Source organism: Pimephales promelas, chromosome 20, assembly GCF_988280905.1.
Source record: "Pimephales promelas chromosome 20, fPimPro1.hap1.1, whole genome shotgun sequence".
Taxonomy (NCBI): domain Eukaryota; kingdom Metazoa; phylum Chordata; class Actinopteri; order Cypriniformes; family Leuciscidae; genus Pimephales; species Pimephales promelas.
In genome coordinates this window covers 24,436,999-24,451,786 of record NC_142788.1, presented here as the reverse complement: position 1 = coordinate 24,451,786, position 14,788 = coordinate 24,436,999, and the positions used below count along the sequence as shown (strand labels likewise).

The 14,788-nt window shown below is 36.5% G+C and overlaps 1 protein-coding gene and 1 long non-coding RNA gene across 3 annotated transcripts in view; both read left to right on the top strand.

Moving 5' to 3' along the window:
- Positions 1 to 14,788, top strand: part of plxna2 (plexin A2) — a 222,327-nt gene that overhangs the window by 180,526 nt on the left and 27,013 nt on the right. For both annotated transcript variants that reach the window (XM_039652640.2, XM_039652638.2), the window contains exons 19-22: positions 87 to 227; positions 1,648 to 1,882; positions 6,739 to 6,881; positions 7,191 to 7,459. In XM_039652640.2, the coding sequence (XP_039508574.2) occupies positions 87 to 227; positions 1,648 to 1,882; positions 6,739 to 6,881; positions 7,191 to 7,459 (788 nt within the window). The remainder of the gene's footprint in view (positions 1 to 86; positions 228 to 1,647; positions 1,883 to 6,738; positions 6,882 to 7,190; positions 7,460 to 14,788) is intronic.
- Positions 3,424 to 4,989, top strand: LOC148970656 (uncharacterized). The gene is made up of 2 exons (XR_016148128.1): positions 3,424 to 4,397; positions 4,651 to 4,989. It is a non-coding gene; the product is annotated as an uncharacterized LOC148970656 (long non-coding RNA).

Genomic DNA, 14,788 nt, shown 5'->3' with positions numbered 1-14,788 from the left:
TATGTGTGTATATACACTTAAATATTCAGTAGTGTAAGCTTTTCAAACATAACTAACCTTTCACATGTGCTGTGTGTGTTTACCAGGGTAAGAATCTGGTTCCCTTGGCCTCTGGAGTGAAGCTTAATTACACCGTTCTGATAGGAGAGACTCCCTGTTCTGTCACCGTATCTGAGTCTCAACTGCTGTGCGAGCCACCTAATCTCACCGGCCAGTACAAAATCATGGTAAATGTGCATCTGCATCTGTTTTTTTTTGTTGTTTTTTTTGAAATGTGTTTCAATCCAGATCGATTTATGTCTCAGTACCTTTCCCATAGAGTGAATTACACTATCATTCAAAAGTTTGGGGTCAGGTTTTTTTTTTTTTTTTTTTTTTTTAAGAAATACTTTTATTCAGAGAAGAAGCATTAAAATGGTTAAAACATATAGACATACAAAAAATTACATTTCAAATAAATGCTGTCCTTTTGAACGTCCTATTCATCAAATAATCCAGGATAAAAATACATCAGTTTCCACATAAAGCAAAACAAGTGTTTTCACCATTGATAATAATAATAATAAGTATTTCTTGAGCAGGAAATCATCATATTAGAATAATTTCTGAAGGGTCATGTGACACTGAACTGGAGTAATGATGCTAGCCAATCAAGGAATAAATTACATTTTAAAATATACAATATTAAAAATAGAAAATAATATATTTCCTATATATTATTTTCTATTTTTGTAATAGAAAATAATATGTAGAAAATAATAATATTTAATACAATGATAATATTTCACATTATTTTAGTTTTAAATACAGCCTTGGTCAGTATAAGATAGTAAGTAGTAGGGCTGTCAAACGATTAACCGCGATTAATCGCATCCAAAATAAAAGTTTGTGTTTACATAATATATGTGGGTGCACTGTGTATAATTATTTTGTATAGACACACACATGCATGTATATTTAAGAAAAAAATATTATTTATATATAAAATATTTATATGTAATATCAATTATATATAAATCTATATACATTATATACATGAAAATATTTCATAAATATAATTATACACAGTGCACCCACATATATTATGTAAACACAAACTTTTATTTTGGATGCGATTAATCGCGATTAATCGTTTGACAGCCCTAGTACATAGTTTTTCCATCTCTCTTTCCATAATGTTGAAAATTGTCAGCTGTTATGATCAGAATTAATTAAATAAATACATATATTTGGATTTCTGTGCACAATTCCTTATGTGTGTTCATGTGTTTAACATGCTTGAAAGGCCCTTTAGTACTTGTTTACTCGATTTGAGACCTGTGCTGTTGAGGTGGTTGTTAAATGCCCTCATGCTCATTATTTACTATTGTTGTACCGCTGGTGGAGACGCAGGCCAGACCTTCAGCAACGCCACAGTCTTGTTGCTGTCACCAGGTTCCCTAGGAACAGAAAACCAATTACTGTTAGTGCTGCCCAAAACGTACTCAAAGCAATGTGTATGTTTTTTCTCTGTTTTTGTGAGTTGAGTGTGTGAGGTATATTTTCACACTCAGTGTCTCTGCTTGCACATCTTTAAATGTGTATCTGGTTGTGTGTTTATTCTGAACTGATTCTTATGTGTATATATATGTGTGTTTATTCTCTCAGGTGCAGGTCGGTGGTCTGCATGTGTCCCCCGGTTCAGTAAACATTCTTTCTGACAGCCTCCTGACTCTTCCTGCCATTGTCAGCATCGCTGCCGGTGGCGGACTGCTTCTCATCATCGTCATCCTTGTGCTTATTGCCTACAAGCGCAAATCCCGCGAGAACGACCTCACACTCAAGCGACTCCAAATGCAAATGGACAACCTGGAGTCCAGGGTCGCGCTGGAGTGCAAGGAAGGTGAGTAAGACGAACACTTTTCACTATGTTGCTTTATTGATCATTTGTGTTTATTTGGGAAACCGATCTTTCGTTCGTTGAATGAACCAAATGACATGAAAAAAAGATTTTTCATTTTGATAAACGTGTTCGAACAGGAGAGTCACACAGAACAGAGCAAGGCAACCATTTGTTGTTTTCGTTTTTTTAAATGAGCGATCGTTTCGCTTGATAAGACCCTTATTCATCGTCTGAAATCTTTTAAAGCCCTTTGAACAGTTTGCAGTTTGTACTGAAACTGTCTTTTGGACCTTGAACCATTTGGTTCCCATTGAAGTCCATTATATGGAGAAAAATGCTGGAATGTTTTCATCAAAAACCTTCATTTATTTTCGACTGAAGAAAGAAAGACATGGATATCTTGGATGACATGGGGGTTAGTAAATTATCAGCAAAAGTTTTTTAAAAAAAGTGAACTACTCCTTTAAGAATAAACTGTCATTTAAATGAAAAAAAAAAAAATATATATATATATATATACAGTATATATATATATATACATATAAATTCAAGAAATACAGCACAATCTTCTTAATCAGATAGCACCAATTAAACATTTAGTCATAGAATAATGCAACACACCTCATCGTCTGATGGTTCCAGGAGGCTGACAGATAAAACAGTTTCTTACACACAATTCAGACAAAAGAGTGTCCCTGACCCATGGTTAGCGGGGCTGAGAGGATGTAGTTTGTGTTGACTGACTCCAGAGTCGCAAGGAATAAAAGATGCAGAAGTATTAAAGGGGCAGATTGAGCCCCGCACTCCACGAACGCCTGCAAAAGAGTGAGTTTAAAAGGAGAGAAAGGCATAGAGAGAGAACGCCGGACCAAGATGAAGAGAGGAAGGACAGGTGAGAGGAGACAAACAGAGTGAATCAGAAAGAACGTTCCAGAAAGGAGAAATCAGGAAACGTGTGGGGAGAGAGAATGAGAGATAGATAACTCCCTCAGGGAAGAGTGCTGCCCCAGGCTCTGTCAGAATGGACCCAATTAAAGACATCCCACCTCCAGTCTCCACCAGCAGGGGACAAGCACTTCAGCAGTCTGCAATTTACTCTGTTTGTGTAAGTGAGAACACCATAAATAGAGAGAAGCTGGGAGGTTATTTTGGTTTGCTCTCTTCATCTGCCAGCAACAACCTTCAGGGTCTTCATAAAAACCTCAAAGTGGACAAAACAAAGTCTTCAGAGAACAGAAGTTCAGGTTTTGGCATGCGTCTCGGACCTTTTATGTGGCGTGTGGCTTCAAAACCAAAACTCAAGGAATGTTCATAAATCACCCAAAACAATTTAAGGAAGAAATAAGAAATTATATTTTGCATTAAGAAAATGTTTCATATTTTAAGGATTTTTTTATTTTATTTTTGGTTACGAATTAAACAATTTCGCGAACACTTTACAATAAGGTTCATTAGCCAACTAAGAAGATAGTGAACACAAACTAAGAGTGAGAAAGAGTTCTCCAGCATTTATTCATCTTAGTTTACTCCACAATCCCGTATCCGGGATTCAAAATGACGTCAGTAATAATGTACTTCAAATTTAAAAATGTCTGTTAAGAGTTATGAGCTCATATTTGGTACCATTTGAAAGCTTAGAATGTCTACTTTCTTGAAATATGCATCACTTTGGCATTTGTTTTACACCAAGTAACTTATTTACAATATATTACATAGTTCACCCAACAACAGCCGCGTCATAATTCATGTGTGTAGTTGAGTGCGCATATTTCTCATATCGCTCAAACATGACGCACATGTACAAATCATGTATCAAATGAAAGCTCTCATTGCCAGTAATAAGTTCCAATAAGTCTTTTTATTGAGGTATAATCACATATCTAATACAATTCGAATGAATCCTGAGGTAAACTATCAACATTTGTAAACATACAAGTGAGATTATTGAATATTTGCCCTGCTACTCGCACCAGACAGCACAGTTAGCTACAAATGCTACATCATCCTTTACCTTAGGTTATTCTCTGCAAAATAAGCCGTTTTTCAGTGTTTTCAGTGGTTGCATGCCCAAGTTATCCCTCGATATGTCTCGCGAGTGCAGCAACACCACAAAGCAATGTTATGATATTCAACAATCTAGGAAAATATGTAAACATTCGATCCGGATACAGCATATCGCCGTGAAACTGGTGAAGCTAGGACCCAGCGGTTTTCGGAAATGTGTCACAAGGTAAAATAGACCAATCGGGTGCTTTGTTATTGTAGCCTGACCGTGGAGAGAGGGGACGTGCGCAAATCAGACGCGCGTCTCACCAAACACCCGAGTGCGCACGGATATCTTTTTTAGCTGCTGAAACGGCTTCAGGAAAGGAAAAACAGCCACAGAAGAAAGTTTTTGTCGGCATGGAGGCTCTTTTAGAAGAGATAGACCGTTTCTCTGACACAGATCCTGAAAGCGACGCAAGCTTTGACTCTGCGCGAAGCAGCTTGATGGAGTGGATCCTGACGTGGATAAGTAAGTAAATACTTCCAAGCTTATCAAATACAAACTGAAATGTTCTGTGATAGTGTTTATAGACTTACAAAAAATGTTTTGTGAAGTTATTATTTGTATTATAATATGTATTGTTGTGGTGGTGCGTGCAATAGCAATGTGCGTTTTCCAATGCGCAAATGGCTGCGTTAGTGGTCCGTGTTTATCGTAACGAATAAACAATAAACGGACGCGAGAATTCAGATATTTACACGTTTATTATTTTGTGTTACAGTGTAAGTTGGATGGATTCCGCCTAGTCATGCAGAGGCAACGCCATTCTTTGTCCCCAAACACACCTGGGCACCCAACCCCCACTGACAATGTTGTACTGTGCATGGTGTCAAGCAGGAATTGTTTTTTTTTTATTTGTTTGTTTTTGTTTTTTGTTATTTCGTTAGTTTCGTTTTAAGATTATCAGGCAATTGTTTGCACTTTATTTTTCAAAACTCCTTTTATCCAGTTTTTATTTATTTTTTGAATATTGCACTTTATATTCCTTTGCACATTTTCTATTCAAATTATTATAATGCAAAAGATGTTTGATTTATTTGCAAATAAAAGGTAAAATCTACTAATGGGTCTCATTTCTTTCTTTGAAACATGATTACAACTCCTTGATGGTAATATGCTTTGCAATGTCTTGATTTTGCACTTTTGACAGGTGGGGAACTTGGATACTTGAATGACAAAAAAAAGGTATTTTACCACCCTTCGGGTGCTTTAGAATAACTCTTCCTTACAATATGATAGAGACATAATTCTTTTTTCCAGTGTTTGCTGACATGTGCTGGAATCAACCAAAACTGTCTGCATGGTGCTAGAGCACACAGGGCCTGAGATATACACTTTCAAAAATGAATTTGTAACCTAAAAATCAAAAAGCGTCTTTTTTGTTTTTGTTTATTATAACACAGACAACATACACTAAAATATTTACCACTTTCAACAGTGTTTTATGAAATGACAAAGGGTTTTCTGTAAAATGACACTGGAATTTTGCATTTATAGCATTGCATATGGGTATGGGGGGACTTTAGATCTGGGTAGGCGGAAATTACAACAAAAAAAGGTAATATTCCTCCCTTCAGATACATTTGAATAAATATTAAATAAAACATGATACAGACAAAATTCCTTTTACAGGTGTTTTCTGACATCTAGAGGAAACTGCCAAAACTGTTTGCATGCTGCTGAGGCAAACAGGGCCTGAGTTATACTCTTTCAAAAATGAATTTATATAAAAAAAATCAAAAAGCGCCTCTTTTTTTATGAGGGTTATTACTATTCAGAAAACATATATTTAATTTTTTTACATTTTTTGCTGTGTTGTATGCAACTTCAAAGGGTTCCCTGTAAAATGACACCAAAACTGTGTATTTAGGCCAAAGTATGTGGGAATGGGAAGCTTTTTAATTTGGGTAGGACAAATCCAGGCGGAAATTCCTCAAAAATGGCAAGGATTGTAAGTGGTTAATATTAATTTCAACATTTACTAATACGTTATTAAAATCAAAGGTTGTATTTAACTAACATGAACAAACACTGAACAGCTGTATTTTTATTAACTAAATACTGTACTGTGAATGTATTGCTCATGGTTAGTTCATGGTAGTTAATACATCAACTAATATTAACTAAAGAACCTTATTGTAAAGAGTAATCCTTTCTGATCTTTTAATTTTGAGGGTTAAATAGTAATATGTAATAATATTAATAATGTTTTATTATTAATATTAAAAATAATATTTATTCATTGGCAATTTATTCATATTGCCAATGAATAAATATTATTTATATAGCACATTTCATACACAATGGTAATTCAAAGTGCTTTACATAGAAGAAATTAAAATAATCAAAAGAAATCAGAGTAATTAAAACAGTTTAGAATAAAAGAAATTATAAAAATAAAATGCAGTAAATAATTAAAACAATTTAGAATGAAAATAAAATGAAGTACAGTAACAGTCGGACGAACAATGGCACAGTGCTCATACATTTTCCTATAATAGTCATTTTTTAAATATATAAAAATAAATATATTGTTCATGCATTTCAATGATGTTCTTAACGTATTCAATTATAGTGTAGTATAACAACCAATCCTACCATGATGTAATTTACTTTTTTTTTTTTTTTTACAGTAAAAAATAATTTGATAACAATGTTAATAATGACAATAATGTCACAATCCCAAAAATAGGCTTAATTTTCATTAAGCAAAATAAAAAAATAAAAAAATGACCTGGACATTAAACTGTGAATTACTGTGTATTTAAAATTGTCTCTTTTTTTTCTCCTTCCTCTTTTTTGTTTTCAGCTTTTGCAGAACTGCAGACCGATATCAATGAGTTGACGAGTGATCTGGACCGGGCTGGCATTCCCTATCTGGATTACCGCACTTATGCCATGAGAGTGCTGTTCCCTGGCATCGAGGACCATCCTGTGCTCAGAGAGCTGGAGGTGGGCTGCGGTTTACTTCATTTAATGAACACTTTTCTCTAACAAGTTGTCCAAAATGTAACAATATGGGTGCACACTTGGGTGCCATGTGCCACAATCATAGCCAATCTTACTGGATGTTTAATAAACACTTATATGGGGCAGGATTTTGGACCAGTGAGATTTTACTTTGGGTGGGGTTACCCAGCTCAACCAATACACCATAAAAATGTCAGTTTACATGTGATCTTTTTATAGAAATTATGTATTTAAGGAATTTAGTTTGTTGACAGTCTAGTTCATTGACAAAGATGTTGTTGTTTGTTGCAGGTCTCTGGTAATGGGCAGCTATGTGTTGAAAAAGCTCTGAAGCTGTTTGGCCAGCTGATAAACAACAAGGTGTTTTTGTTGACGTTCATCCGTACGCTGGAAATGCAGCGCTCCTTCTCCATGCGCGACCGTGGCAATGTGGCGTCGCTCATAATGACGGCTCTCCAGGGTCGACTGGAATACGCCACAGATGTGCTCAAACACCTGCTCTCCGACCTCATCGACAAGAACCTGGAGAGCAAGAACCACCCTAAACTACTACTCAGGAGGTATGCTGTTTGCTTCATGTTTGCATGTTTTTTGTTCGTTTTTCAATTACTTTGTAGTTTTTGATTTTACCTGTGTCATATAGCTGTTTGTGCATCTATACAATCAAAGTCCACCCCAAAGGGAGTGAATCTCTCCAGCAAAAAACACCTGCCTTGAACACCTCGTTTGTAGTCCTGACATTTTTTTTCTGTGGCATGTATAGACCATTTTGCAAGATGTAAACAACACTGGTCCAGAAACACGTCCTGTTTCAGTTTGTAACTGTTTTCTTTATTTCTGTTATCTTAAAAATGTTTGTTTAACTTCTTGATTCATATTTATATGTTCTGTTGGTTGTATTTTATCCCAGCTTTTATGTAGTGTTAAAAAACTGAAACAGGAAGTGCTTCTGGACCAGTGTTGTTTACATCTTGTAAAATGGTCTATATGTCACCATGTAAACCACCTGCTGGTTAGTTCGGCTCACTTTTAAACATTGGTCGTTATAAAGCCAGTGTAACAGACGTAGGCCAGTAAGCGTGTGTAAACCTCACTCCCCTGGTCTCAAGAGGCATGCTCCCGCTTCCCACACCGGAGACACAGGTTCAAATCCCACTCGAAGCAGGTCATGTAGAAGGAGTTACATTTGGTGCTGTCAACCAAATGGGAGTGAGGTTTAGGGGGGTTAGTGTAATGAGCGTAGGCTAGTAAGAGTTGTGCATGTAAACCTCACTCCCCTGTCCTCAAGAGACACACACACTAGTGGCTGCGGTCTTTAGTGTCCTTGTTAGCGTACCCTCCTCCCACACCAGAGACCCAGAGTTGAACTGGTTACACCAGAAAGAGTTTATCATTACATGGACTTTTTTAACACTATGTTGTTGTTGTTGTTTTTTTTATTTAACACTATTTCCCAGCAGTAAAAACGCAACCTTTTCTTGTGCTTTGACCATTTTTCTAGCAAATTGTTTCTGAATCATGCAGTTCGAGTCATGGCGGTGTGTTGATGGAGAAATGACACTGTTATAACATCACATAAATAAAAAATATTACCACTGTGAAACGTCCTGCACAAGTCGTGCTCAAGGAGGTGGTTTGGGTTGATCAACTTGTTCATCTTGACTGTCATTACGAACTATTACAGCAAAGGTGCATAATTTTGCTGAAAATATCATTTCAAGTTCTAATTTGGCCTTAGAAAACTAGTAAAATCTAAATTTTTTCCCACATTGATTTGTGAATATTTTAAATGTTTAATAAAGGGGCAAAAAGTCATAAGCAAATATCTGAAAATTTGTCTATATATATATATATATATGTGTGTGTGTTTTAAAAATACAACAACATCGGTTAATGGAAACGCCGTCATTTCGCAATAGACATTTAGAAAATATCGCAAAAGTTTTGCGCAAATCTGTAATGGAAACGCGCCTATAATTACAGTAGTTTTTACAGTGGCTCAGGAAGCCTTGTGGAAAGGGTTGTTACATTTCCAACAAGTCTAAGCGGTAGACCAATCACAACAGACTGAGGCCAGCTGACCAATCAGAGCAGACTGCGCTTTCTAGGTGGTGGGTTTTAAAGAAACTAAAACAAATTATACAAATTTTAAGACTTTTTTTTTTTAATCAATTCATGTCAACCTATTCTGACCAAAATTTTTAACCTGTAAATTAGTAAATCTAACTGATCTTAAAGTATTGTGCTGGCTGGTATCTTAGTCTAGCATTATAGCTATATTGACTCATGATCTATTAGTCTGCTTCCCTCCAGTCTCTCAGTGCGGCCCAACTGTCAGTGTCACTTTTCATTTGTGTGCCAGGTACTCATAAAACATTCATGAGCAGCTCAAATCCACTTGTTTTTTCCTCTCTCGCGCTCTCGGCTGTCCTTTATGCTTTCCCTCTAAATTTGTATAGGTTTTTCAAAATCTTTTCCAAAGCAGTGTATCAACTAGAAGATTTAGACTAATAATGATTAAACAAAGAGTTGCCCGAGGGCTAACACACAGCACAGTCCGCGGCTGATTTCATTACGCTCCACTTGATGGAGGCCGAGTGTGTTTTAGTGTAGCTGGAGGTGATTTGTTCCCGCTGACTGCGGCATTATATCAGCTATACATCACACTTTGAATATTCAAAGCAGACAGGCCAAACAAACACCGCAGCCGTTTCTCGTTCGCGCTCTCTCGCTCGTATTGAATGATTTTTGCTGTTTCGTTACGTGACTCAGCTCATTAATAGTCACAGTAAATAGATGCAGGGGGAATGTGGATTACGCCGTTATTTAACGTGACAGACGGCGCGTCTCTCTCATTATCTGCTGTCGTTAGGAGCACAAAACACTAATCCCGCAGCGCTGCCAGGCTGGGCCATGGGGATCAGGGGCCCGTGGTTTTAGATGACACTTTTTCCTTTTTTTTCTATCAGAATTTAGGAGATTATTGATTCATCATGCTCCATTTGGTCTCGTTCGCACCCTCTCGTCTTCACTTTTACACAAAGCATCTGGAAAACAAGGAAGCTGTTTTATAAACCCTACAAATCAGTCTCTTCCTGTTGTGTTTTCATTTATTTACTGTTTCCTCCCTTTTCCACTATCACTTTCGGCCACGCAGTCTCCTGTCGGTGTTACGGTTAAGCGAACACTGCTTTTTCTGCGACTACTGCTGGCCTCCACTCCCTCCACATCGATTGGGCTCCATCTCACTAATTTTCTTCTCTGTTCCTTTAATAAAAGGCATTACTCTCTCTCTCTCTCTCTCTCTTTCTCTCTCGTTCTCATTTGCTCTCCATCTCAAGCATTTTGATTTCAATTGATCCGTGTGGACAAAGCCTGCCCTTCTTGTGACCTTTCTGTGTCTACTCCTCATCTTAACATTTCTCGGATAATGGAATACATCTGGAGCCTGTCCCACCTCAGTGAGCGATGCATTCGCTGGTGTTTCAGGGAGATGGTCCTCACTGCAGAACACAAAAATCCAGGGGGAGGAGTTGGATTTACATCCAACTCCTCCCACTTTACATATACCTATACCTACCCATCTCCACCCCCCTGTTCCCTAACCCCACCCCTACCCCTACCCATTTCCGACCCCTGATCCCACCCTTACTCCTACCCATCTCCATTCCTTAGATCTGGATCCAACTCCGCCCCCTGGATCTTGTAATGAGGTGCTACTGGTTCCAGGAGGCTTCTAAAGAGGGATTTCATGTTGTACAGATACATTAGTGAAGAATTATGGCACAATTTGATTTTTAAAAGCCATTTTTTGCCAATCAGGGTGTGATGACCATGCACTGTAAAAAGTGATCAGTTGACTTCTTTCAAAAAAAAAAATTGTTAAAAAAAATTAAAGTATGTGGAATTCTCAAGTTCACATAACTTTTTTTCAGTTAAGCAGTAAGTTTATTTACCTAACAAATTTAAGTAAAAATACCTAAACATTTACCTAAAAAATTAGCCTAAAAAATGTATTAGCCTAAATAAAAAAAAATAATGAGCCTAAATAAAACATTTACCTAAAAAATTACCTAAAAATGTAAGTAAAATTTTACTTAAAATGTTTAAATAAACTGAACACTTTTTACATGATGTGTGACCTTTGACCTTTACCAATAATTCCATATACATATACATATACTGTGTGTACGTATATATGTATGTATACATATACTGTATATATATATATATATATATATATATATAATATAAGCAGCAATAAAATACTTTTAGCCTAAAACAAAAACAATTCAAAAACTTTGAATGTTAGGTTATATAAAAATAAAACATTAATACATTATTTTATGATAAACATATTACTGTCTAAAGTGAACTCATTTATAGTTGAAGAGTTCAGATGCAAAAGCCTCTAAATGCCATTTGAAATTTTCTTCTTGAATGATCATTTTTATCAAGCTTGTATATTTAAGTTCAGTAATTTCACTTAAATGGCAATTAATAGGTAATTATCATTGCCATTTAAGTGAAATTACTGAACTTAAATATACAAGCTTGATAAAAATGATCATTTTAGAAGAAAATTTCAAATGGCACTTAGAGGCTTTTGCATCTGAACTCTTCAGTTATAAACACGAATAATAATTGTCATTATTATTATTAGCCTACATTTTTGCTACAAGACGCTTTTATTTATTTATTTAAAAAGGAACAAAGCAATTTGTCAAATATCAGTCATAAAAGCCTACTGGTTAGACAATAATAATACAGGGCTAAGATTATTACAAATGAACTCAAGTTTTGACGCATATCCAAGCAAGGGTTAACGAAAAAATAAATAAATTGGGGCGGGGATTTTTTGTGCATTCTCGCTGGCATCTGGCAACCCTGATACCATACAACACAAACCACTAGGCCACTGCTCCCTCTCTCTTTTACTGGTTTAAAAAAGAGCAAAGATCCAGAAGTAGCTGACAATCATAATGAGTGAACTACTTTTATGGTGTGCTATCCTTCTACATTTTCTTGATGTAGGAACAAAGGACATTCATGTGTGTTAAGGAAAATAATGAATGTCAAAGATGCCTGTAGGGCAGTTGCTTGCAAATGAGACATCTTTTAAGAATCAGACAATATCAACAGAGAGACTAATTTATTTTCATAAAGTGACCCACTTGCATTTAATGATAACCAACTATGAAAAATAACAAGGGCCTGTCTGGTCTCTGCTGCTGTCATCAGAGTGGCTGTACGTTTCATTTCAAATAGCCTAAAGCATATTTGGCATTAACATTTGCTTGTCTATTATTTTTTTAATCTGTAGTTGATTATGGAAGATATGGAGACACTTACAAGACTCCGGCTTGTTCTGGGCTTTTGTTTCCATTAGGATCAGCAGGGAATGTGATTGTTTTCAGCACAGACTGATTCATCATTTCAGTAGGAAAGCCACAATAAATCAAATCTCTGTCGCGCAGCATGTAAAAAGATTTCCGTTGGCTTTTTGCTACTCTTCATTGACAGAGACATTAGAGAAAGGACAGAAAAAAAAATGCATTGGAGAAAGATAATAAATGTGGGATTAGGTTGTGACTGGATTCAAACCTGAAACTCAGCTACATCTCAACACATCTACAGTAGTCCATGGTTTTGTGTTGTTGTTTTTTTGCTCTGTTTGGTTTTGTCCCATTGTTTCATTGATTCCTCACTTCTACTTGATCTCTGTCTGAAGTGTCCTATTTCTTTTTAATATAATGGCCAGAAGCTGTTTGTGGTGTGTTACAGAGTTAGTGTAGTATATTTTTTGGTAACTTTTTTTGTCACCCACATGACCATCATGGCTCAGTTGATCGGTGCCAAACACTAGGCCACATCTCTTACTTCACTGAACTTTTGAGTTTTTTTTTTTGTGTTTCTCTCCCTCATGTTAATATCTGTGGAGGACTGTGGCTAAAAATGGAACAGCTCCATCGCCTCCGGCTCTCTCTTCCTGCTGTTTGTGTGTGTGTACATGTTTTCACCTAATGAGATTTGCAGGCACCCAGAGCCACTCGGAATGGACTATTAGTGAGACGCATTGTGTTGTGTGTCGCCCCTTCAATGAAGCATTCCTTTACCCCCCTTATACACACAACACACACACAAAACTCATAAACGCCCTAATAGCTAATACAACCCATAAACACACTAATAAAACCCTCATGTTCATTAATGAAACCGTTCAAAAAGAAAGCAAGCAAAAAAGAAATCTAAAAATGCTGAAGAAAGAGGGAAAGCTCTTTGTTTTATGAGCAGAGACAGAATTACAAAAAAGCCAGTTTTACAGAATGCAAAAACTCATTTAAGTGCTTAAATAGCTAATATCTACAGTTTATTCGTTCTCTCAGTCGGAGGTAGCCAGTGTTTGTGCTTCCTGGTGAAAGAAAATAGTGATTTGGTAGCAAAAGATTTCCTTTAAAGCATCAAATTGTCAATGAAGAGATGTTGGAAATGTGGCTCTGACATATATATTTGAAGTCAGATATTGATTCAGAGCCCCTGCAATATGAAATATGTCAGTGCACCAGGAGAGTGCCCAATTCCCATGTGCATTTGAAAATGTCGGGCCAATTTTCCATTCATTTTGCGTCTTAGAACTCAATTTCCAGCCATTTGTGAATCTAGTTCATGAGAAGCACAAAACCGAATGACTCTAATAAACTAGTTTCACCAGGATAAATTTGAAAGGGGGCAAATTTAGTTCAGGAACTGGTTATTTAGGTTGTATATGTAGTTTTTTTCCCTCTCCCTCATCATCTATCACTGATCGCTGATTGACTGAGACAGGAAGAAGACGGGAAACATTCTTGCAAAACCTGATGCAACCGGCTTCAAACGCACTGTCATTGTAGTATATGTGTGTGTCAGATTGCATAACTCATCATACTGACACACACACACACTCACTGAATGAGTGTCACATATTGTATGAATGCACTCATCAATGCACAAATACACACAGGTTCCTCTTGCTCCTGCATCCAAAGTCCCTCAGCTCACAGACCCAGAGAAAAACAGGTAGAATACAAAGGAGAGTTGACAGGCTTAAAAGAGAATATATAAACATAAACATGTTTTGTATAGACCACAACACGCGCTGCTAAATAAACCACACAAATACGCTCTGTCCTCTAAAAGAATCACACAGATAGGCGCTCTCGTCTCAAGCATGATGACTTTCCTTAATTTCACTCCATCTTGCATCACTCCTATTTGCTCATCTCTATTCTCTCTCATTTCATCTGTGTGTGAGACTGCCATTGATTTATGCACTAAACCTATTCACTAAAATGCACCATTATTAAATGAGTATAATTTGGCGGCCTCGTTATTCGACAGCCATGTGTTCTTTCAGTAAAATTAGCATTTATCATCCTCTAATGCATTAACAGATGAGTGAATACAAAAAACAAATGCTGCATAATGCAAATCGCATAATCTTTATGTTAATGGACTCTTAACTTCTGAATATACAATCTCAAAACCCCTCAGTGAACTATAACTTGTTTTTTTAAGCAGTCCATCCACTCAGTGACCATCATGGCTGTTTTCTAGTAGCTTCTGTCTACTTGAATGTGTTAAATCTCCAAATCTGTCTGTTACGCTAATGGAATGACAAAATTGGTCCCCACCAACCAGTAGTTTATCTCAGCGACTACTGTATCTAGGGAAAATGCAGTGTGTGTGTTTGCATTTCGTCTGCACTGTTTTAAAACGGTTGGTTATGTGCATATGATTTAGATAAATACTGATAAACAAGATTTTTCGTTTTGTCATGGTTTGTCAAGGCAAATGTTTCAAGTTTAGTTTCTTTCTTTTCCGATACATCTATATTTTTGAACACAAGAATG